General features: G+C 55.1%; 2 protein-coding genes across 6 annotated transcripts in view; both read left to right on the top strand.

Annotated features, from left to right (window-relative positions):
- TMEM63B (transmembrane protein 63B) overlaps positions 1 to 5,619 on the top strand; it is a 53,670-nt gene extending 48,051 nt beyond the window's left edge. For all 3 annotated transcript variants that reach the window (XM_058836674.1, XM_058836676.1, XM_058836675.1), the window contains 7 exons: positions 649 to 714; positions 855 to 1,017; positions 1,163 to 1,268; positions 1,403 to 1,570; positions 1,711 to 1,826; positions 2,045 to 2,125; positions 3,150 to 5,619. In XM_058836674.1, coding sequence (XP_058692657.1) covers positions 649 to 714; positions 855 to 1,017; positions 1,163 to 1,268; positions 1,403 to 1,570; positions 1,711 to 1,826; positions 2,045 to 2,125; positions 3,150 to 3,314 — 865 coding nt within the window. In that variant the 3' untranslated portion in view covers positions 3,315 to 5,619. The remainder of the gene's footprint in view (positions 1 to 648; positions 715 to 854; positions 1,018 to 1,162; positions 1,269 to 1,402; positions 1,571 to 1,710; positions 1,827 to 2,044; positions 2,126 to 3,149) is intronic.
- A 2,554-nt stretch (positions 5,620 to 8,173) lies between these two features.
- CAPN11 (calpain 11) lies at positions 8,174 to 21,137 on the top strand. 3 transcript variants are annotated; one of them, XM_058836678.1, is made up of 22 exons: positions 8,174 to 8,324; positions 11,203 to 11,485; positions 12,065 to 12,134; positions 13,416 to 13,534; positions 13,676 to 13,809; positions 13,981 to 14,149; positions 14,698 to 14,781; positions 14,864 to 14,949; positions 15,149 to 15,223; positions 15,640 to 15,800; positions 15,880 to 16,049; positions 16,255 to 16,266; positions 16,538 to 16,749; positions 16,868 to 16,907; positions 17,165 to 17,230; positions 17,579 to 17,636; positions 17,725 to 17,789; positions 18,642 to 18,710; positions 18,837 to 18,915; positions 19,373 to 19,489; positions 19,563 to 19,621; positions 19,845 to 21,137. In XM_058836678.1, exons 2-22 carry the CDS (start codon positions 11,240 to 11,242, stop codon positions 19,869 to 19,871), a joined length of 2,118 nt encoding a protein of 705 aa, XP_058692661.1. In that variant the 5' UTR covers positions 8,174 to 8,324; positions 11,203 to 11,239; the 3' UTR covers positions 19,872 to 21,137. The 3 variants fall into 3 exon arrangements, with proteins under 3 accessions (XP_058692661.1, XP_058692662.1, XP_058692663.1); XM_058836679.1 differs by lacking the exon at positions 8,174 to 8,324 and adding an exon at positions 9,221 to 9,342; XM_058836680.1 differs by lacking the exon at positions 8,174 to 8,324 and adding an exon at positions 10,588 to 10,771.
- Positions 21,138 to 22,679: the final 1,542 nt, after the last annotated feature.

Raw genomic sequence — 22,679 nt, forward strand, 5'->3', positions numbered from 1 at the left:
CCTCTGATAGTGGCAGAAGAATAGTCCTTCATCCCACTGGGTGACTACATGCTTGCAACACATTTAAAAAGCCTTGTTGAATGTAAAATTTCGTCTTGGGCAGGTAAATGCTCTCAGAAAATTTGTATTTTGACCACAAAACGGACCGCACTTCCTTCTGAGGACTTGATCCCCCTGCTGTTGCCTGTTGAACTCTGTATTCCACCAGTGCCAGAGGATTGGATAGTTTTATATAAAAAAATCAAAACTGAGGAAAATGGGATTTGTTTCTTCTAAGGGATTTTTTATATCTCTTGTTGGAGGGTACCTTGTACCTAACCAGTTTCTTCTGCAGAATCAGTCATCTGTTCCTTACATGGATGTCATGCCCAAACAGAGGAGAGAGGAAAAATATTGATAGGATCAGGGTAAAGGGATAAAAACACACATGAAAGGGAAGCTTTACATCCCTTTTTGAGTATTGCATTATTTTGTTCTGTTTTTTCCGATATCCAGTTTACATACTTGCTGGTGACACACTCCAGCAGGGAACAAAACAGTCTATGGTCAGAGCTTTGGATCCTTCTAGAGCAGCTCCAGCATATGTGCTTTTCTGTCTGCTGCTGCTTCTGATGGTTCATCTTTTCTTCTTGCCTTCTTCCCCCACAGCTTGGATGTATTTTTCCGCTGGTTGTTTGACAAAAAGTTCCTTGCTGAAGCTGCTGTGCGATTTGAGTAAGTGGAGTTGAGCAAAAAGGCATTGTTTTACAATGGGAGGTGCTTCTTGTCAGCATCCAAAGGTTGTGGGGGCTCACAGCTACTGCCCTGCAAGGAGGGAGCGCCCTGTGCAGCCTGCTCTTGCTGCATCTCCCCAGGTGTGTGTTCCTGCCAGACAATGGGGCTTTCTTTGTCAACTATGTTATCGCCTCTGCCTTCATCGGGAATGCCATGGACCTGCTGCGCATCCCTGGTTTGCTCATGTACATGATACGCCTCTGCCTGGCCCGCTCGGCGGCCGAGCGGAGGAACGTCAAACGAGTATGTAGCGGGGCTGAGGGAGGGGAGTGCTGCAATGGGACCCTGATGGGGCTTGCCCGGTGCTGTGGATAGAGCTGGGTATGTTGCACATACCCACTCAGCTCTCAGGGTCTTTCTGCTGATGGGTCTCCATTCCCTCCTGCAGCACCAGGCCTATGAGTTCCAGTTTGGGGCTGCTTACGCTTGGATGATGTGTGTCTTCACTGTAGTCATGACATACAGCATCACCTGCCCCATCATCGTCCCTTTTGGTAAGCAATACCCCTCTGCCTCCCTGTGCCAGAGGTGGAGGGGAGGCAAGAAGGTGATGTGGGGGAGATACTCCCTATCAGTCTAGCAAAGAGGCTGATGCCCCACTCATCTGGCTTTCTTCCCCTTCTCCCAGGGCTCATGTACATGCTGCTTAAGCACCTGGTGGACCGATACAACCTATATTATGCTTACTTGCCTGCCAAGCTGGACAAGAAGATCCATTCAGGGGCTGTGAATCAGGTAGTGGCAGCCCCCATCCTCTGCCTCTTCTGGCTTCTCTTCTTCTCCACAGTGCGCACAGGTGAGCACTGCACTCAGATGTCAGCCCTTAACTTCCTGCTGAGCCACTTCCCTGGCCAGGCTCTGATCCTGGCAGCCTCCAGCCACAGAGCACAGTCACAGTCCTTTTGACACTGCCACTTTGGTTTTCCTTCGCCCCAGGGTTCCTGGCACCCACTTCCATGTTCACCTTTGTGGTCCTCGTGATCACCATTGTGATCTGCCTGTGTCACGTCTGCTTTGGGCATTTCAAATACCTCAGTGCTCACAACTACAAGGTGAGGCAGAATGGGTTGGGTGCGGGACCCTTCTCCTTGGTAGCACAGCTCAACCACAAAACAGCAGGGGCTCTAGGGGGGGTCCCAGCCTGCTCTTCAGCATAGCCTGTCAGCCCTGACTTCAGAGAGGGGGTAGTCCTGAGGCTGTCTCTACTGCTTCTGAGGTGGGACAACAAGTACATTGCCCTGGCACTCTCAATTTCTCCTTTTCTCTCCAGATTGACCACACAGAAGTGGATGCCATAGACAACAGGCAGAACGGGAGACCTGCTACCAATCTGCCTGCTCCCAAATCAGCTGTGAGTCACTATCCCCACCTCTGGGCCCTGGCACACTCCTTACCTGAGTCTGGAAAGGGGGAGGTAACTCCCTGAGTACCTCACTCCTCACTTCTCATTTTTCTGAGTCAGCACCTGGATCCTCCCAGTGAGGGTAGGAGGCAACTGTTGGGCACTGTGCCCCTCACCTGCTCTGGGTGATGAAGTGTAACCCCCACACACACACACCTCTTTCCCACTGCTCCTCAGATGCTGTGCATTTACTTTCCGTCTCTCTTTCGGCTGGGACAGTGAATCCAGCTGGGTCAGTCTCCCTTCTCGTTCTACCTCTTTGCACGCTTGCACATCAACAGAGGCTGCCACCCACCAGGCTTGTCCTAGTGCCAACACAAAGATGTCTCCGTGGACATGGCCTTGAAGGCTGTGGAAGTGCTTTGGGGACTCTTCTCTCCCCTGTCCAACATTCTGAGATCCCCAGAGTCAGTTCTCAGAACTTCACCTTGGCTCAACTGGCTCACTCCAACTGCTTCCTTCCACAAGGTTTTTGTATTGGGAATCTACACAGGGCTGCAGAGATGGGGTAAAGCAGAGCCTCCTGCTTCCATAAGAGAGCAGGGCTGGGGTGTGCACATGTAATTCAGGCTCCTTCCTAGTCTCCAGGCACCTAAGTGCAGCAACACTTTGCCAAAAGGAGAATCCCTGTAAGAGACAGACAGAGCTTCAAGGACACATCTACTAGCAAAAAAAGGAATGCAGTCTTCCAGTTCACAGGGGCTTCAAAGAGCCTGAAAAGCCATATTCTTTCCCATCCCAGGTGCCCTGTCCCAGAATGCTGTGGTTTGAAACACATCCAGTGTTTCAGGGCCAAGCCCCACTCTTACACCTTTCCTGGTATATTCCATGGAGTCTGGTTGCTTCCTTTCCCTCCTAGCATATCCCCATGCTCAGCCTCATGCATGGTGCTTAGTGTGTTGTGCTCTGCTTCCTGGAGAAGTTTCCTAGACTCACGTGTGTTTTTACTCTCTCCCATGCCTGGCCCTGACAGAAGTACATCGCCCAAGTGCTGCAGGACTCCTCACCGGAGGGTGAAGCAACAGAGTCGGAGGAGCAGGGATCACAGGATGAGGAGCTCATCAACGCAGATGGCATGAATGACACAGATTTCCAGTCGTGTGAGGACAGCCTGATAGAGAATGAGATCCACCAGTAGGGACCTCAAAGGGTGGGAGGGGAAGGAGGCCCAGGAGCAGGGCAGGCTGTGTGCACAGAGACCTGGGAAGAGGCACCTGAGGGTGCTGGCTACTGCCCTCACCCTCCCGCCCCCAGGGCCGCTGCCTTCAGTGAGGGCAGGGGCCCTGCTGCAAGCTCTCCATCTCCCTGCCCCTCCACCCCTGCGCCAGCCCGGCTGCTCGGCAGGCATGCTCTTTACTAGCTACCTTCTTCAACACATATCTGGACCCCAGACTCCTAGAGGCTGGGGAGGAGGGGGACCATAACCCCCTGCGGTGCTGCCCTGGATCTGCAGGGAGGAGGAAAGCTGAGTGCTTTTTGGGAAGGGGCAGAAGGGGAACATTTGGGGTCTTCTGAGCAGGCAACTGTATCCCCTGTCTTGCTGGTGAGAAACACTAATAATTTATTAGATTTACAAGAAGGTGATAAATGAAAATCTTCAGTCAGTCCATTGGAAACCCCACCCAGGGAGGGGTTGGCTTTTGTTGCACCTTCTGTTCCTGTGTGTGCCCTTTCTCAACTGCTTCCAGCATCCAGTTGGTGTGGCATCCCAGGAGCTGGTCCAGGCACACGGGTGGTGACAGGCTTCTCCCTCACCACAGGGATGGTGACAGTGACAGCCTGGCTTCGCGATCAAGGGTGGCATCATGCCAGGGAAGGGGCACTGGGTTGGCATGAGCTAGACAGGCCCTCACAGGGTGAGGGGTGCTGAGGGCATTTCTCATGAGCAGGAGGAGGCGCAGGCAGCCTCTCCCCCAGGGGCACAGGCAGGGGTTTGCAGCATCATTTAAAGTGGCATTTTACTTTGCACATTTTACTCCCCTTTCAAACAAATCAACCTGACCCTCATGTGGTACTGCAGCCCCCCTTTTGCTGCCCTGTGTCTGCACAGCAGGGTCAGGCTTGGGGGGGGGGGGGGCTGTATGGGGGTCTCCTGGGTGCTAGGGAGATGGGAGAAAGGGTCTTAGGGTACAGGTCCTCAACACCCTGCAAGATCAGCGCTGCCTGGCTGCAATGAGGCCCCATGGGCTTCCTTCCCTGAGCTGTTGCAGGGTCTACCCCAGGTGAGGTGGTCAGACAGGGAGGAAGCCCTTGGGGGAGAGCAGCCCCTAGGAGCCGTCTCCAACCAAGACCACCATCTTCAGGAGCACAAACACCTCATGGGGCTATGCTGGTTTTCTTCACCTGCCCTGACTAATGTAGGCTCCCCTGCCACCACCCAGCCTGAGAGGGGGGTTGTTCCTCTCCTACCTCTTGCCCTTGCCCCCCTCCCTGTTGACAGCTGTGTCCCAGAGGCAGGCAGGGAACAGGATGGGTGGGAGAGGTGGACTAGAGCCCCTGGCACATGGAAGGACTGACCCTGTTTAAAGACACTTTGTGAGGAGGTTTCTGGTCAGTATCAGTTGCCCTCAATTGCTTCCCCCCTCCCCTTGTGTAAAATGTAAAGGAAAATAATAAATCCCTCTGCTATTTAGCTATATTTATTTCCCTCAAACCCTGCCACCATCCTGTTTGGTGCTCATTGCGGACACGATCACCCTCCCTTTGCCTGTCATCTGTGGGCACTGCACCAGCTCCCTGGGGCTGTGCTCTCCAGGGCCTGAGAGGGCAGGTGAAGGGGGAATCACCAATGTGGCCCTGGAGCTCCAAGCACTTTAATCAACCAGAAGTGAAGTGTCAGCCCTGCCCACCTCAGCTGCCAGGAATGGTGGTCACATGTCTTTTCTCCCCTGTGCCTCCCACTAGAGGAAAGGAGTCAGACCCACAGAGAGCAGATGGGGGGCTGCTTCAGAGAGGACATAGCTGCCTTTCCTGTACAAGACCTCTATAGGAATCCCAGGCCTGGAGAAAAGGGTGGATGGAACAGAAGAGATGTGGGTCTTCAGTGCATGGGGAGGGCAGGCCACACCAGCTTCCAGGGCTTGGCTGGGGCTGGAGAAATGAATCTGAAGGGGCATGAGGAGAGTCGCCCATCCCCTCCAGGTAGTGGCTAGGAATGAAATGAGCATATGAGCTGAGAGTTCCCAGTCCACTTGCAGGCGGCGACAGGAGCGATGGTGATCCTGCTTCCCTGTTCTTGCACCCACCTACTGCCCTTGCTTCTGGTCCAGCAGGTGGGCTGGGATGCTGTGGTCTCTGTAGGTGTGGCCATGCTCTGGGGCTGCCTCTGCAGCTGTCAGGGCCCTGCCCACAGAGAGCTGTGTGTTCTGAATGGCACTGTCTGTGTAGAGATGTGTATAATACCCTGTATATATTTGTGTACAAAAGAAAAAAGAAAAAAAGGAGCTATTGTTTGTGCAGTCTTTTCTTTGTGGAGTGGGTTGGGGGCTGGGACCTGGGAGGAGAGTACCTCAGCTGCTGCAGGGCTGCAGGAGCATCCGTGGTACAAAAGGAGGAGTGGGGAGTAGTGTGAACACAAGCTCTGCCCTGCTGCCAGGAACTCAGCCATGGCTCACAGGCTCTCTCTCACAGTATGAATGTTCCCTCTGACTTGCAGAGGGGCTAGAGACTTTGCTGCTAAAAGTAAGTAGATAGGCAGCTGTGTGCACTGAGGTTTGAGAATGATGCGGTAGAGGAGTTTCACTGGTAGCCTCATGCCACATGTCGGCGCACCTCTACTTGTTGTAATAGTGAGTTACATAGCCACTCCTGCCATATCCATTCAAACTCTGGACGCCTGGTTTGGGTGGATAGCTAAAGTCTTTGGGAAAGCGTGAGAGGTGCTCGACCCCTGTAGCACAGAGGAGCACTTTCCTGAAACATGCTGCACGTATGTCAGCCATCCCCTGAGTGCTGGGGCAGACAGCAAACAGGCAGCCCTAGGGTGCTCCCTGCTGCTCTCTGTACAGGCTGGATCTGGCATGCTTCCCAGGAGCCTGCTGCATGCTATATGCTCCTTACATTGTGCACAGTGACTGTTGCTTGTTGCTTGTAGGATGGCACAATGGAAAGGCAAGGCCTGGTGTGTGTTGCTGAGAGATGAACAAGTGATCCCAGCTCCATCCCTGCCTCATTGTGATCAGGCCTCATGGTTTCCTGTGCCAGCAGTGCAGCACCAGCAGGGGCCAAAAGACCCTGCTGCCCACAGCCCAAAGGACAAGGGAAAAGACAATGCCAGAGAACAAAGAACTGAAGACAGAAGGAACCATGCCTGCTGTCAAGTCCCAGCAGCCATCACTGCAAAGGAAAGCTTGAGGGAAGGAAACAAGGAAATTGCACAGGAATTTTGCAGGTGTTTTAGGGTTGTCTGTTTATTTCCAAGCATAGGAAGGACATGTCACGTGCCTTTGTGACAGGATTGTTGAGATGCTGTCTCCAGGAGAGGGATCTGTGAAAGCAGCTTTGGAGGCCACTGAAGGGTAATAAGGCAGGAGCTGAACAGGACAACAGGGTCGTAAGGACGGGCACAAACGCAGAAGAGGAACAAGCCCTGATACTACCTCTTGCTCTTTGAAATGACAGTGCTGCCTGCAACTCCATGCACAGCTAAATAATGTCTCCAGCTGGGACCTCCTTAGGCTTCCAGCCTGTGGCAAGCCTGGCTAGGAAAAAGACGGAGCAGCCCTTGCAACAACCCAGAGCAGGGTTCCAAGGCCTCCTCTGCACCAGGGTGGGCAGAACAACCTGACTGTAACGGAACCCCCTGTGTAGGGATAGGGCAGCTCTAGTGGGTGCCAGCCAGGACCAGACTGCTCCCTTGTGCGTGCAGCAGCAGGACCACACTACAGCTGGCTTTAAGTATTCCGGTTGCCCTTCCCTCAGGAAAGGAACATAGCTCCTGGCCCCATGTGCAACCTGCTCCCTGCTTAGGAAGGATTTACCCCCTGGGGCAAGTTGGGGTGCGGTAGAAAGCAGCTGCCCTGTGAGGCCTGGGCTCTTGCAGGCTCGATGCCAGCTACTGCAGTGAGTCTGCATGGGCACAGCCTCCCCAGCCGCAAACAGGCACCAGAGAAGGAGAGGTAGCTCCAAGGTTGGTGACACCCGTTAGGATCACCCTGTTTGGCCCTGGCACCAAAAGAATGGCAATACAGGGTTTCTTTCCTGAGGTGGGGCTGGGCTGAGCTGCTCATGCCAGGCCATGTGAGATATGCTGGGCTAAACCACACCAGGCCAAGCTGTGCCAATCCATGCTATGCCAGGCAAAGCCATGTTGAACCACACAGGGCTCCACGGTACAATGCCAAGCCCTGTGTGGCCATGCCCGCTGGTAACAGCACCACCCAGCATAGCTGTGCCGTGAGTCATGGAGGGCACGAAGGGGCAGCCCCGATGTGGCTTCGGAAAACCCCAGGGCAGTGGGACTTGCCCAGAGAGGGCCCTGCTGGCACCCAGCAGCGAGGAGCAGCTGGTGCGGAGGTGGGGTGTTGCCAGCCGCGACACTCAGGGAGGCCGTGGCAGCTGGTGGTGGCGTTGTTAACCGTGACCACCTGGGCTTAGCGATTGAGGAGGTGCGGGCACTGTCCCTCCAGACATGAGGGAAGGAAGAAGGGACACAACAGTGCGATATCCAGTGGAACCACCGTACTCAGCCGCGGCACCAGAAGGTCAATAAGTCCTCGGGACAAGGTGCAGTACAGAGCTTCACCCAGCTACGCTGGGGTGCCGACAGTGTGGAGCAGTAACCCACAAATTTATTCCTACGGCAAAGTTGCTTCTTTTCCTTCCACGTCCGGTTTCCGTGTGCACCCAACCCTTTCCTCAGAACAATGGTGGAAGGAGCACGCCCATCCCGGTGGTACCCCTCCATCCCTGGGAGCTGGGAGATGGTGACAGCAGACAGAACCTAACCATCAGTCTCGACCAACAATCCCCTCCCAGTGTCTGTAAACTGTCACTGCTCCTTTAATTCCCCCTCCCACTGCCCTCCCGGCTTTGCTCGTACATCCTGCCCGCCGAAACTCCACCTTCCGCGGGGCTGTACGGAGCCGGGCTGGGCTGGGCCGGGCCGAGCCGAGGTGAAGCAGGCAGGGCGGTGGCGGCAGCAGCTTCCGTAAGTCCATCCCCCCCATCCTCACCCTTACCCGATCACCAAAATGGGGTTAAGCACCGAGGGCAGCGCGCCGCCGGGCGAGCAGGACTGCGGGCCCGTCCGTCTCCCCCTCCCCAGCTGCTTCCTCTGTTTTCTAAGCTTATCTAGGTATGCCTATCCCTTCCATCCCCTTTCTGTCTGCGGGGATTTTTGCACTAGATAACGCATCCGCAGAGACCCAGAGGCTTCCCAGTCGGGGCGGCGACTAAACTGAATACCGGCAGCCTCCCACGATGCGCTGCCGACCCCAAAGCCAAGCCCGCATCCCGTCAAAACGACGCGGTAACATAAAGTGGAGCCTGTGGGTAACGAGGATCTTTGTCATCCGGAGGGCTGGAAAGGGCCTGAGAGCTGCTTGAGCACTGTGGGATGCCATGGGCGCCTTGCCCCGAGCTGAGTATGCGGCAGGATACCGTGTTTCAGGGCTGGTTTTGAGGAAGGGAACTCCCCACTTCCGCTGATTTGCAAGAGCAGCTGGCAAACTAGAGATCTGCAAAGATTTTTGGCTGGACTTCAACAGTGATGCTGCCCAAGGGTTTTGCAGTATGCGCTAAAGTGCACAAGGTGTCAGGGACCCTGCAGGAACCGGTGTGTCTTTTTGCTCCCACCTGGGACGGATCAGAGGTGTCTTGAGTACTGGAAAGCATCATATTATAGTTAGATGTCACCTGTCGTGGAAAGCTGCCCTGCGGGTTTGGCTTGTCTCATCACACCCCTTCCTCCTCCGTGGAGGACCTGCAGTGTCAGTCAGCATAAGCCTAGGGAGTTGTCAGCAACTGACCCCATTGCTTTCAAGACCCATGTTGTTCCTCTCCCATTCTGGGGTCTGAAATGCTTTTCTTTGCTCTGCGCTTGCGTGACCTCCGTCTGCCACTGAGCACAGCCTTCCTGAGTATTTTGAGCCACAGAGCTAAGAATAACTCATACGGTGCCCGTGTCTGCACAGAGCTCCCCATGTCCGCAGCCATGTCCTGTGCTGGTAGGTAGGGTGGGAAAGGGTGTAGGGAACCTGTGTCAGGGGCTGTGGGTAGGGCAAGTTTCCTGGCCAGCGGCAGGTTGTGGTGTGAATGCTGGGGAGATAGTGAGGTGGGATCTGGAGGCAGTGTGGGCGGCTGTACTTGGCATCCCTCCTCCCTCAGGCCCCCTGTGTTCTGGGCAGTGTCTGGGACTGGAGAAACCATCCTGCCAGCTCTGCAGGCACCGAATGCCTTGCCACTGGGAGAGACTGCCAGGGGGCTGGGTGCAAGGCAGGAGTCATAGGAGGAGCTCCGTAGATTTGGGACCATCATAGAGGAGAGAAGGGCGGGGGCTGCCCTGGAGAAGGGTAGTGGGTTTAGAGCATCCCAGAGCAGGCAGAGTGATGGGGAAGAGTAGAATTTTTCTTCTGAAGAGCTTCTGGCTAGGACAGCCACATGGGTTAGCAGCCAAGTTTATGCCCTATGCATGTGCCAGGAGCTTGCACCCTATTCGCTGTTGCCTGCCTTCCCTTTAGCTATCACAGCACTTTAGGACAAGGAAAGCTGCCTCTTTGGAGCCAGGCTGCACCCTGCTCCCCTGGGATAGGGTGCTGGGGAGGGAGCAGGCCAGCACTGGCATTCGAGTTTGCTGCTCTGAGTGGGTTGCTGGCTCTTGGCTTATTTACCCAAGGACTACGCCACTTTCTCACATGGAGAAACCTCTGAAGTATTCGGCACCATGCTGCCATGGTGCCTGGAGAAGGCTGAGGGCAGCTGGACGCCGGGAGGGGAGCTGGGACTTGCCCACTGCAGCGGGCGCGGTGGGGCAGGGCTACGGGGCCAGACATGCCTGGCAGCTGTGTCAAGCTGGTTCGAAGCTCCTGGCCGTGAGCAGCTGGTCAAAGCCGCGGGAGGATGTCCAAGGCAGGGACAGGTACGGGGCGGGGGCTCTGCGGTCTGTCCTGCCCCGGAGTGCCCCGCTGAACTCCGTAATCCCTTCCCGGTATCTCCCAGCAGGCTGCTCCACTGGCGGTCGACGAGCCATGAGTCATCCTCCCTCTGTGTGTGTGTTTGTGTGTGTGTGTGTATCTGTGTGTGTCTGTGTCTGTATCCGTGTGTGTGTGTCTGTGTGTGTGTCTGTGTCTGTATCCGTGTGTGTGTTTGTGTGTGTGTGAGTCTGTGTGTTTGTGTGTGTGTGCCGTCCCGCCTCTTCCTTCCCTGTCCTTCTCTGGCCCCATAGCTAGAGCTATCTGCGCCTCGCTGGGCTCCTCCCTACCCGACTCTATTGACTCAGGGCTCAGGCAGCCGGGCCGGCTTTCGGAGAAGAGGGAAAAGGAGAGAGAGAGGCCCCTGGGGGTGGGAGAAGCTGCGGGCGGCGGCTGACGCCCTCCCGGCCGAGAAGGAGCCGGGACGAAGGAAGAACCCGGAGCGCCGGGAGGAGAGGCTAACGAGGTTGGAAAGCGTTTGAAATTCCTCCGGGCTCAGCCTTTTGGCGTAGCAGGGACAGGACAGGACAGGACAGGACGTAGCTGCTGGGGGGCTGCCTCCTCCCAGCCAGTCCTCAATGCTGCTTTTCCCCCCTGGTGTCCCCTAAAGACAGCAGGGCTGCAACGGCCAGGCTGGAGGACAGGGATCAGAACGGGGCTGCTGCTGGGGATGGGGTCTGGGAGGTTCTCCAGGTGTGTGTGCCCACTCTGGGGTGCTCTGCGTGTCACTGGGCTCACTGCACCAGGCCAGTGCTGATGGAGAAGGTCCCTGCTGTGGGAGTAGTGGGGAGTTGGGGATTCAGCCTCCAAGCTTGGCTCTGTGTGATGGCTGATATCCCCAGGGGAGAGGAAGGTAGTGGGCCCTGCCTGAGCGTGGCCCTGCCTGTTCTGTTGCAGGGAGTGGAGTGGAAGGTAGCGGTGCTGGTGCCAAGCTATGATGCCCTTTGGCGGGATGGCTGCTCGTGTGCAGAGAGACCGCCTGAGAGCCGAGGGGCTTGGCCAGCACAACAATGCCATCAAGTACCTCAACCAGGATTATGAGACCCTCAAGCAGCAGTGCATTGAGAGTGGCACCCTCTTCAGGGATCCCCAATTCCCAGCTGGCCCATCTGCCCTTGGATTCAAGGAGCTAGGACCACACTCCAGCAAGACGCGGGGAGTGGAGTGGAAGCGTCCGTCGGTAAGTGCTGGGCTTGCTTTTTCTCAGGCTGGGCTGGTGTCCTTACCCTGCACTTCTGCACTGATGTGGTGTGCTGAGCTGCAGATTGGCCCTTGCTGGCACCTCGCAGTGCTCAAAGTCCCTGGAGTGCTGCAGAGCCACTTTTCCAAGGGCCCAGGGCCTTTTCTCGTGAGTGTCTGCTCAAAAAAGCATTGTGTCTAGCAGGTCCTGCTTCCTCTGGGCAGCAGACTGTGGGCTCCAAAACAGATGGGTTGTATTGTTGTCTCTAGGTGTTATGGCATGAATGTGTTACCCTCAGTAGGTGGGGCTTCTGAGAGTGCATATCCCCTGGTGCCATGAGGGCAAGGGGAATGTCCTCCAGCCTTGTCCTCCCATGGACACAGCAGATCTTGCCTTGTCTTACCACGGTGGCCTTGGGGTTGCAGTCAAGCAGCCTTCCCTAGCAGAGGGCAAGTGGGGTACCTCTCACAGGGACCATATACCATTTCTCTCGAGTCAGAGCTGCAGTGGGTGTCAGCCCTGCTAAAGCCCAGGCCCTGCCAAGTTCCAGCACCAGCATCTGATTCTGTCCTTCTGCAGGAATTAGTGGATGACCCTCAGTTCATCATTGGTGGTGCAACCCGGACAGACATCTGCCAGGGGGCTCTAGGTGAGTGTTGAAGCTTTGTCCCTGGACCTTGGTCCAGACAGTAGTGACTGAGGTGGATTGGGTGGCCCTTTCCATTTGGTGAGGTGGAAACTGCAAGTCAGGGGGCATCCTAGCTCTAGGTTAAAGCTCCACAGAAACAAGTTGATGCATGCACAGCTTGACCATGCTGAGATCAGTGGAGATTCTGGGTGCATCCATGCCTGACACATGCTGACAACAATGCCAGGAGCTGCTCCAAAGAGCTCCCTGCTTTGGTAAATGGTGAGGGATGGCAGCTGCATGACAGTAACAAACTGAGGTGGTGGTGGTGACAAAATGCTTGTGAAGCAATGTGGGTGGTGTGGCAGAAGGGAATGGAGAGGTGTACAGGTGATGATTTGTCTTTTCGCCAGGGGTGTCTCCCAAGGTGAAGGCACTGAGGCAAGGAGAGAAGTGTTAATGGGTAGGCTAGCAGAGTTGAACCACAACTGGGATTTTGTGGTCATCAGAAGCAGATCTTGGTACCACAGACAGTGTTGTCCTGATTGGGAGCAAATAGGGCACTTGGTTGGGAGTACTGTAATTAGTAATTAGGACAACTTGAGATGGCAACTGGAGTGCATAACAGCCCAAAGCACTGTGGTAGTGTTCACTTGGTCATTAAAAACTCAGAAATGGCATTTTTGTCAAGCCACAGCCCAGTTACAGGTAATCCAGGCTCAAGGCTGAGGTGTGAAAGGCTTTAAAAGGCAAAAGAGAAAAAGACAATCAAGGCAAAGAATTTAAAGCACAATTCTGGCCTAGGGTAGCATTTGTGGTTAAGATCACTCGGAAGGAAAAGTGTGGTAGCATTGCTTGCAATTTGAGATGCTGGGGCAACAGCATGAAACCGCTTGTTGCTAAAATGGCTTTTTACATGTAAAGTGTAATTATGCTGCAGAACTTGCTGTCTGAAATATGGACGGCAGTCATATGAATGAGTTCCAGGAGGGTCCAGATATATGGCTGCAGGAGGGAGCTTTTGGTGCTGACTGTGTGTGGTGGTCTGGATACAGGCTCCAGGTAGGGAGCAACATTCCCTGTTACCTTGAGCTTAATACTTCTCTCTGTGGGCAGGCTGAGCAAGCCTGAATCCCTGAGTTCTGCTTGCTGGACCTTCTCTGTTTGTCCCATGGACTTTTTGAGCTGAGTAGCCCCAAACATTTGCAAGGAGAGCACACCATGGGCTTCTAAACATCCATCAGCTACCCTCCCAGCTAGGGAGGTGATGGGTTCTCATACCAGCTTCCTCTCCTTCCCCAGGTGACTGCTGGCTGCTGGCTGCCATTGGCTCCCTCACGCTCAACGAGGAGCTCCTGCACCGCGTGGTGCCTCATGGACAGAGCTTCCAGGAGGACTATGCTGGCATCTTTCACTTCCAGGTGGGCTGGGAGCTTTTGGCCCTCCACAGCTGGTGGGCTGTGGTGGAGGCGAGGGTGGTGGGTTGAGGCCATCCCTCTGGGGTAAGGATGAGCAAGCCATGTGATGCTCTGAGCTCACTCCACTCTCTCCTCACCCCCCAGATCTGGCAGTTCGGTGAGTGGGTGGATGTGGTGGTGGATGACCAGCTGCCCACCAAGGATGGGGAACTTCTGTTTGTCCACTCGGCGGAGTGCACAGAGTTCTGGAGTGCTCTGCTAGAGAAGGCCTATGCCAAGTGGGTATCCCTGTGGTGGGCATGTGGGTAGGTGGGCGGACATGTATGGGGTAGGGCACCTCACTGTGTGGGTTGGAGGGAAGGGAGTCTCTTCTGTTGCTGGCCCTGCTTGTGCTGGGTAGCTGGGCAGTTGCAGTATGTTACCTCCTTGTCTCCTCACGTGGCCCTCAGGCTGAATGGCTGCTACGAGTCGCTGTCGGGGGGCAGCACCACCGAGGGCTTCGAGGACTTCACGGGTGGCGTGGCAGAGATGTACGACCTGAAGCGGCCACCACGTAACATGGGCCACATCATCCGCAAGGCGCTGGAGAGGGGGTCCCTGCTGGGCTGCTCCATCGATGTAAGTGATGTGCCGGGATGAGCCATCGATGTAAGTGATGCCATAGTGCTGGCCAAAGTGGGGCCTCACAGCCCAAGGCTGTATCCCCTCACGGGGGCACCAGGTGGGAGGTTACTTCTTCACTCTTGTACCACAGCACCCTTTCCAGAGCCAGTGTGGCAGCCCTGCAGCACAACACGTGGTGCTGCAGCCCAGTTGCTGTGAATGGGCTCCTTTGGATGGAGTGGGATTGTTCATCTCAAATGCAGGTCAAGGGACTGCCTATAACTCTGGCCATGTTTTGCATCAGGAAATTACCTGGAGCAGGGTTTTTAAATTCTGAAGTGTGAGTGGTTCCTTGATGGATCTTCAGGGTCTTCTGCTAAGGAAACTGTCTTTGAATTGTGCACAACCAGCAGCCTTTGAGCACAGGGGGCTGCTACCTGCTATTTCTCTTGGCTTGGAGCAGTGTAAAGCAAGGAGAATTCTCCACACTGTAGAGGGAGAGGGTAGGGATAAGACTACATGAATTCAGTCCTATTGACTTGACCATGACATGTTCTCCTCAGATCACAAGCGCCTTTGATATGGAAGCAGTGACCTTCAAGAAGCTGGTGAAGGGCCATGCCTATTCTGTCACAGCCTTCAGAGATGTGAGTCACCTAGATTACACTTTAATAGCAATAGCAGCCTGGCCAGTGGCATGGGCTCTATCTCCTGTCTGCTTTCTGGCAGGTGAACTACCGGGGTCAGCAGGAACAACTCATCCGCATCAGGAACCCCTGGGGTCAGGTGGAATGGACTGGAGCCTGGAGTGATGGGTAAGCAGGACAGAAGGGATGGCAGTCTCGCTCTGTCAGGCCAGCAAGTGCTGCACCACACAGCAGTCAAGCACGGGGCAGTGCTGAGGGGAAGCTCACAGTGTGCAGAGCCCTTTGCATCAGAAAGACAGGAGTTGAGAGCCAGCTCTGAATTGCTCTCAAGAGTCCCTATCTAATTGTCTCGCTCCTGCTATTCCAGTTCCTCTGAGTGGAACAACGTTGACCCTGATGAGAGGGAAGAGCTGCAGCTGAAGATGGAGGATGGAGAGTTCTGGTGAGTGCTGAAGCAAAGTGCTGCTCTGTTTCAGCAGTCATTCCAGGAAGGAGCAGAGGAGCTGGGAAGAGATCCTTCAGTCATGATTCACCTGAAGCGGATGACCTACCTTTATGAGCTGGCTTTCCAGAACTGGAGAGCTTGCCAGCAGTTTCTCATCTGATCTAGTTAATAATTTTCCTCCCTTGAAGGAAATTCAGGCCAACTAAATGCAAAATAAACATCTAGGAAGAGTAAACATCCCTTCTTACCCAAACCCAGCACAAGGCTTTAAATAAGCGATAACTGTTTAGGATAAAAGATTTTACTGTCACTTAATTCTCCTAAAATGTTGTCTGGGTTCAGAGCTTCTTGCACTCTCCTCCCTCTCCACAACAGCTAGTGCCCTGGCTTCAGCCCCTACTTGCCTCTCACAGGATGTCTTTCCGGGACTTCATGAGAGAGTTCTCCAGGCTCGAGATCTGCAACCTGACCCCTGATGCCCTCACCAAGGATGAGCTCAGCAGATGGCACACACAGGTGTTTGAGGGCACGTGGCGCCGGGGGAGCACTGCTGGGGGCTGCAGGAATCACCCAGGTACCTCTGGCCTCCACATCTATGCTCTTGGCAGCTTGATGAAGCCAGGTGTCTCATCCACATATCCTCTTCCTCCCAGCCACATTCTGGATCAACCCCCAGTTTAAGATCAAGTTGCTGGAAGAAGATGATGACCCTGGGGATGATGAGGTGGCCTGCAGCTTCCTGGTGGCTCTGATGCAGAAGCACCGGCGGCGGGAGCGGCGGGTGGGAGGTGACATGCACACCATCGGCTTTGCTGTCTATGAGGTAACCCCTGCCCACCCTAAAGCTTCATCCTTGGGACAGGCTCAGCTCTACCAGTCCCACTCCAACCCCAGTCCTCAGGAAAATTTTCCACCAGCTTTGGCCAGCTGTGGGCTACTGTCCCCCATCCTGTGCTCCCTGCAGCTGTAAGGGATGGGGCAGGTACTGGGATTCTGATTTTTTTCCGCCTTTTCCCTCCTATCTGCAGGTTCCTGAGGAGGTACGTCCGGAGCTGTCAGAGCCTACCCTACCTTGGAGGGAAGCACAAGACTGGGCAAAAATGGGTTGATGCATCCAGTGGCATGGGAGCTCCCACAGCCCTGGCCATGGCTAGGGTGCTAGTGGGTGCTGGGCACCTCCATGTGGGAGGGAGGGATGGCTCCTACTGGATGGGCAGGGCAGGGCTGTCCTACCTGATGGGGCTGGTGCTGGTCCCGTCACTCTCTGTGGTCGCTTCCCATTGTGGTCCACATGCACATTCCTTCCCCCAGGCCCAGGGCATGCAGAATGTGCACTTGAAGAAGGACTTCTTCCTGCGAAACCAGTCCCGGGCACGGTCTGAGACCTTCATCAACCTGCGGGAGGTGAGCAACCAGATCCGGCTGCCCCCTGGCGAGTACATCATTGTGCCCTCCACCTTCGAACCACACAAGGAGGCCGACTTCGTCCTGCGGGTCTTCACTGAGAAGCAGTCAGACACAGAGTGAGTCCTGACCTGGGAGGGACACCCCGTGTGTGTGACCAATGGAATGTTCTCCACTGCAGGCAGCCTGCTGGCTGGGGACCCTGCTCATCACTTTGTTTTTCTCTTTCTGCCCCAGGGAGCTGGATGAGGAGATCTCAGCAGATCTGGCAGATGAGGTAGGAGCTGCCACTTCGGATTGGCTGAGGTTCTGGCACTTGGGAGGGGGAGCTACAGGCAGAAGGTCGCTCTCTGAGTCTGGGATGTCGCTGTGGCTGGAGAGGGGCTGGCAAGGTGGGGTGTGGGGATGTGGGCATTAACAAAGATGAGAAGAACAAAGAAGAGCTTTTTTTCCAGTTGGTGTTTACTGAGCCTGGAAGGAAGTTCAGAGCCGTACTTTGACCTAACCTCTTTTTTCTGGTTTGCATCACCCCAGGAAGAAATAACTGAGGATGACATAGAGGACAGCTTCAAGAGCATGTTCCAGCAGCTGGCAGGGGAGGTGGGTATGGCTGTGCCAAGCTCTGGAAGGCCCTCTGGGGCAGGGAGGGGACAGGACCGAACCCCTGGCTGTGGGAGTTCCATCCCACCTCATGCTCGCTCAGTTCCATCCTTCAGACAAGTCCATCTTTGCTGTGGCTCAGCCCAGCTGCCACAGGGATGGTGTGACAGGGGCAGATTTGGGGAAGAGCATCCAGCTGTGACCAAAACTCTTCTGGGTGTATAAGAAATGTAATGGCATCCTCATGTTTTGTGACTAAGGCAGAGATGTTTAGACAGGAGGGGGACAATGACCACAAGTGGGATGGAGAGGAGGCAAGGGGTGATGCAAACTCTGCTTCTGCTGCAGGACATGGAAATCAGCATCTTTGAGCTTCGGACTATTCTGAACAGAGTCATCTCTAGACGTAAGCCCTACTCTTCCTACCCCTTGCTCCCTGCAGCCCAGGAGGTTGGGTTTTGATGCATGTGCTCAACCTCCTCCTTTCTCCTCAGACAAAGATCTGAAAACAGATGGGTTCAGCCTGGACTCCTGCCGCAACATGGTGAACCTGATGGATGTATCCTCTTGGTGCAGTGGGCCGGGGCCAGTTTTCGTAGTGCTCAGTCTGCAAGAAACAAGATTTGTCTCTTGGAGCTGGGGCTTGACTCTCCAGCAGTGCTGAAGCTGTTTAACAGGGGGAAGAAAGGAAGGGGTCCTTATGGCTTCAGGGCCACCTGCCCTACACTCTTTGACTTTAGCAGAAGTTTTTTTGCAAGGGCCATCATTTCCCCTGCTTGCTTGGGCCCTGGCTCTGCCACCAAAAGCCCAGCACGGTCCCACCCCATGCCTTCTACTTTCACCTCCAGGAGGAAGTTCTGGTGTTTCATTTCCCACAGGCTCCCTAGCCTGATGTGCTGTTGTGCCACCCAGCCTTTGAGGGTTTACTCAAAGGGAACACAAACTACAGGGCTTCTTTCCTCCAAACCATCCTGTCCAGCTGTTGTGGATGAGTCAAGTAACAGGAGCCATAGCCAATGTCCTGCTTGTACAATGACACACAGCTGGGGGGGTCATGCAAGGAGCACCTCTGAGCCCTTCTCCAGCCTGGCCCTACAGCATTCCTTTTTGCTGCAGGCCAGCCCAGCTTTGGTCCAAAGACAGCAGAGCAATGTGCTTCCTACAGCAGCAGCACAGCTGCTCCCAGGGAGTGGCATGGCTCTTAGTTCAAGTGTTATCCTTTCCTTGCTGGGTTGCAGGCTCTTACTTTGCTGATGCTGCAGGATAGAGGGAAAGGCTGGGGGAAAAATTGGGCAGACCAAGTGTATCCAGGCTTTTCTCACCTCCTGTGGCTGGAATCTGGTAGCTTTGCCTTTGTACCCCCACTGCCCTTTCCTCACTGCTTTGACCTCCTTGACTCTCTGCTTCCCAGAAAGATGGCAGTGCCCGCCTTGGGCTGGTGGAGTTCCAGATCCTGTGGAACAAGATCCGGAGCTGGCTGGTGAGGAGGAGAAGGGGGCATGGTGCACTGCACAAGGGTAGCACCCCTCCTGGGGCAGCAAGGAGGGGGAACAGCCAGCCTGGAGGCCACAGGGGAGCCTTCCCTTCATGTCCTTTGTTTTTGCAGACGATCTTTCGCCAGTACGACTTGGATAAGTCAGGCACCATGAGCTCCTATGAGATGCGCATGGCTTTAGAGTCAGCCGGTAGGTCTGGAGAAGGATGGGACTGGGCTGGAGGCTGGGGAGGCTGGGGAGGGGGCTCCTGCTGTCAGAGTCCTGCCCCAAATAGCAGAAGAGTGCATGTTTGAAGTCAACCTGTTGCAGTGAGATGTGGCCCATCTATGCACCAGGCTTTCTGCATCACAGCTGTGCCAAGTGTTGGAGCCTGAGAGTTAGAAATGCAAGCAAGATGGTCCCAGCCTCTTGTCCTCCTCTGACGTGCAGAATCCCATCCTGGCAAAGCAGAGGCCTGGGCTGGATCAGTGAGCTAACTAGTCATATATGGCTGCAGAGAGAGCATCCCCTCTTCCTATTGAGGCTGGACACAGTGCCCTTCCTTGGGTGGGTTGGTGGACCTTTTGTGTGGGTGCATGGACTTTCACAACTACACCCTGCTCTCCTGCCTCCCTGGGGGGCTGACTGTCTTGACTCTGCCTTGCAGGTTTCAAGCTGAACAACAAGCTGCATCAGGTGGTGGTGGCCCGCTATGCAGACAATGACATGGGCGTGGACTTTGACAACTTTGTCTGTTGCCTCCTGAAGCTGGAGACCATGTTCAGTGAGTGATGGCCCTGGGGCAGGGAGGGCAGGAACAGAGAGATATGTTGCTCACTTTGCTTGTGTCCCTGCAGGGTTCTTCCATAGCATGGACCCTGAAGGCACTGGCACTGCTGTCATGAACCTTTCTGAGGTGAGAGTTCAGCCCAGTGAAAGTTGGGGTGGGAAACAAGGGAACACAGCATTAGAGTGAATGGGGCACCTGGGCTGGGTGGTAGAAAGCCCTCCAGCCCCCTGGGTACGAAAAGAACCCATAAAAGATCAAGATGAGTAAACAGGACTGCTGCAGGCTCTGTGTTTCTTGGAAGGCATCCCAGAAATGCACCCTGCTCATCCCTTCTCCCTCTCCTTCCCAGTGGCTGCTGCTGACGATGTGTGGCTAGGAGTTACACCAGATCTGCTGCAGCTGGGACACCCCAATGGGCCAGGCCCACTCCAAGTGCCTCCCCTTGGATCCATGGATACAGGATACTCTTCCCCCCCTTGCTCCATATCACGCTGAGCCACCAGCCCTGCCTCCCAGCAAGCCACACACCATCTTCTCCAGTGGACCAGGGGTCAAGGCAGGCAGGGGATTCTCCCTTTCTGGGCGGGGCTTCTTTCCACTCCCCCTTGCTCTCTTTCACCCCAGAACAAGAGGAGGGCAAGCAGCATGGGGTACATTTGAATCCCTGCATGGTGGCAGGCTGGGGGACAGCTGCAAAGCAGGGAGGGGCAGCTGCTGGGGCATGAGGGGGAGGACATTCGTATCACTTGCTCTAGTGCTGACCTATCCTCTCCAGCACACATTGCCTATCTCTGCACCTGGAAGCATCAGCATGTATTGCCTTGCTCAGGCAACAGGTTCCTGAGGGAGCCAGAGTGGCCTTCTGGGAGGAGGAATGGCCATACTCAATATCATGAAGCCCTTGCACTGTACTTACCACCACTAAGCGCAACCAAAGCACGGAGCCTGCTGGCTCTTTTCTGCGTGGCCTTCAACACATCCCTTCCACCTCCATGCCCCTGCCTTTGCCCACCACTGGGTCAAGCCCTACAACTCAAGCAGTGAATGTTTCAGGGTTCCTCCATTATATGAACACATACAACCCTGTAGTGCAGCAGCTAAAACTCCTCTTGTCCACATAGGCACAGCTATGCCATCACTGTCACAGCAGCCTGGCCTCCCCTCCCATCCCTGGGAGCTCCTGTGACATCTGCTGCCCTTGGCCATGACCCACAGCAGGGCTAGGGGGTACAGCACCCAAGGGGCAGTGCCTTCCTCCAGAGAGCAGGGGGTGGTGGTTTAGGGGGGGTCTTCGGCACGAAGTTGGGGTTTTTCTACCAGTCCCTCATCCTCCCACACTGTAACACTGTCCTCTTATATTTGGCTCCTTTGCCCAGTGCAGATGGACTCCAGTGCCAATATATTTGCACTTCTCTGCTACTCCATTCCCCTCACCTTCTTCTGGGGTAACGGGGTGGCTCCAGCCTGGAAGTGGGCGAGGGCCTGTCCCCTGCCCTGCAGAGGCAGGCAGGCAGTTTGCTTCCCCCAGACCCCTGTTGTCACTGGAGGATGCACCTGCAGCAATAACCACTGCTGCCTGCCCCACAGCTCTGCTTCCTTACCCTGCTCACTGTGCTCTCCAGGAATAAACAGATCTGTTAGATGTGTGGTCTGGGAAGTGTTGTGGGGTCTGTGTCCTCCCTCTGCTCACTGTGGTCTGGTGTAGAGCCAAGCCCAGGTTATGCTGCTTGCCCAGCCTGGGACACAGGCAGAGCAGCACCATCAAGGCAGGTCTTGTTGTGGGGCTGGAGATGTCCACATTCCCTCGGACTTTAAAAAACACGCCTCTTCCTTTGCATGGGTGTCTCAATGCTGACACATGGGGCGACACCATGTAAGAGAGGGAAGGGAGCACTGTTCTTAAAGAAAGGTGTCTTGTGGAGGCTGGGGAGGGGAAAGAGGATAGGATGGAGTTAACTATAGAGCTGGTGGAAGTGGAAGGCAGCCTGGAACTCTGGACCCTGGAAGGGGACTAAAAGAGGTTTATTTCTTCCCTGGGTACAGCCTGTGGAAAGTGAATGTTTTCCCCTGCTTCCTGGTCATGCCACTTACAGCTAGGAGCAGAATCCTTCCACAAAAATTACAGTGGACTGCTGGATGGTGGGGCTTTTCATAGCATGGCTCAGAGACTTGCATGCTGCTCCCTGCTTACACTCCAGGACCTTGCAGCCTGGATGGCCCAGAGGTGCTCAGCATTTGTAAGACCTTGCATACTTTATGAATCCCAGAATCTCAATATCCCTTATATGGGTGCCCTTTGGACCAGCTTAGCTCTCTGGGGCCAGCGTCCCCACAGTGGGGCAGCACCCAGTTCTGGGGCAAGCCAACCTAGCTCAGAGCACAGACAGGAGCTGAGGTGTGCTGCCAGGAGGAAGCAGCTCCCCAGCTGCCTCACAAGGCTGCCCTCTCCTACAGAGGCTCCCCAGGGCTGGATGGAGGTGGACTACTTGTGCTTGTCTCTTGACTGCCTGTGGGGTGGGAGTACCTTAGGGCTTACCAGTCCTAGGGTACTTGGGATTGCTTCTCCATGCAATCCCAAATCCCCTGCAAAACAAGGCTCAGGTGCAACAGAACAGGGGTGCAGGCAGGCAGAGCTGTCCCAGCTGCAGGGCCTCATCGCACACACACAGAGGCCCAATTATGGGCCATCGTGACACCCTGGCTTTGGGATGACAGGTGCCCCTGCCATAGCCTTACCAGAAGCCCCCTCCCTCCCTCTGGGTGCCAGCTGGCAGATCCCTTCCCTCGCTAGCCCTGGCAGCTGGCAGGCCAGTATCAGCAGGGGGTCAGCAGGTCAGCTTTCCCAGCTGCCAGACAATGCCACTAAAAGTAGCCTGGCTTATCCCCTTCATTGCAAAGGGGACAAGGAAGATGCCTAGCAGAGGCCTTAAATGCTGAGGTGAGGTGAGTAGCAAGGGGGCCAGATGTGACCAAAGCTGCTCTTAGCTTTGGGTTTGTCTTGGGACAGGCACTAGCCAGCAAAATCCAGCCCAGCCCACTTCCCACACCTATCCCAAAGGTCTGTGTTGGGTCGGCCAGCAGTGCCCATGGATGCACAGCAACACTGCTCCTGCTTCACAACATCCCCGAATTTCCTGCACCTCATATGGCCCTGCCTCCTGCAGCCCAGAGCTGCCTGCTCTTC

The sequence above is a fragment of the Poecile atricapillus genome, chromosome 3 (genome assembly GCF_030490865.1).
Source record: "Poecile atricapillus isolate bPoeAtr1 chromosome 3, bPoeAtr1.hap1, whole genome shotgun sequence".
NCBI lineage: Eukaryota > Metazoa > Chordata > Aves > Passeriformes > Paridae > Poecile > Poecile atricapillus.

Excerpts from the sequence above, each read along its gene's own strand:
- CAPN11 (XM_058836678.1), top strand. The coding sequence starts at position 11,240 with ATGATGCCCTTTGGCGGGATGGCTGCTCGTGTGCAGAGAGACCGCCTG. Across the intron at positions 14,950-15,148 it reads ACTGGAGCCTGGAGTGATGG|TTCCTCTGAGTGGAACAACG; the intron begins GTAAGCAGGACA and ends CTGCTATTCCAG. Across the intron at positions 17,637-17,724 it reads GAACAGAGTCATCTCTAGAC|ACAAAGATCTGAAAACAGAT; the intron begins GTAAGCCCTACT and ends CTTTCTCCTCAG.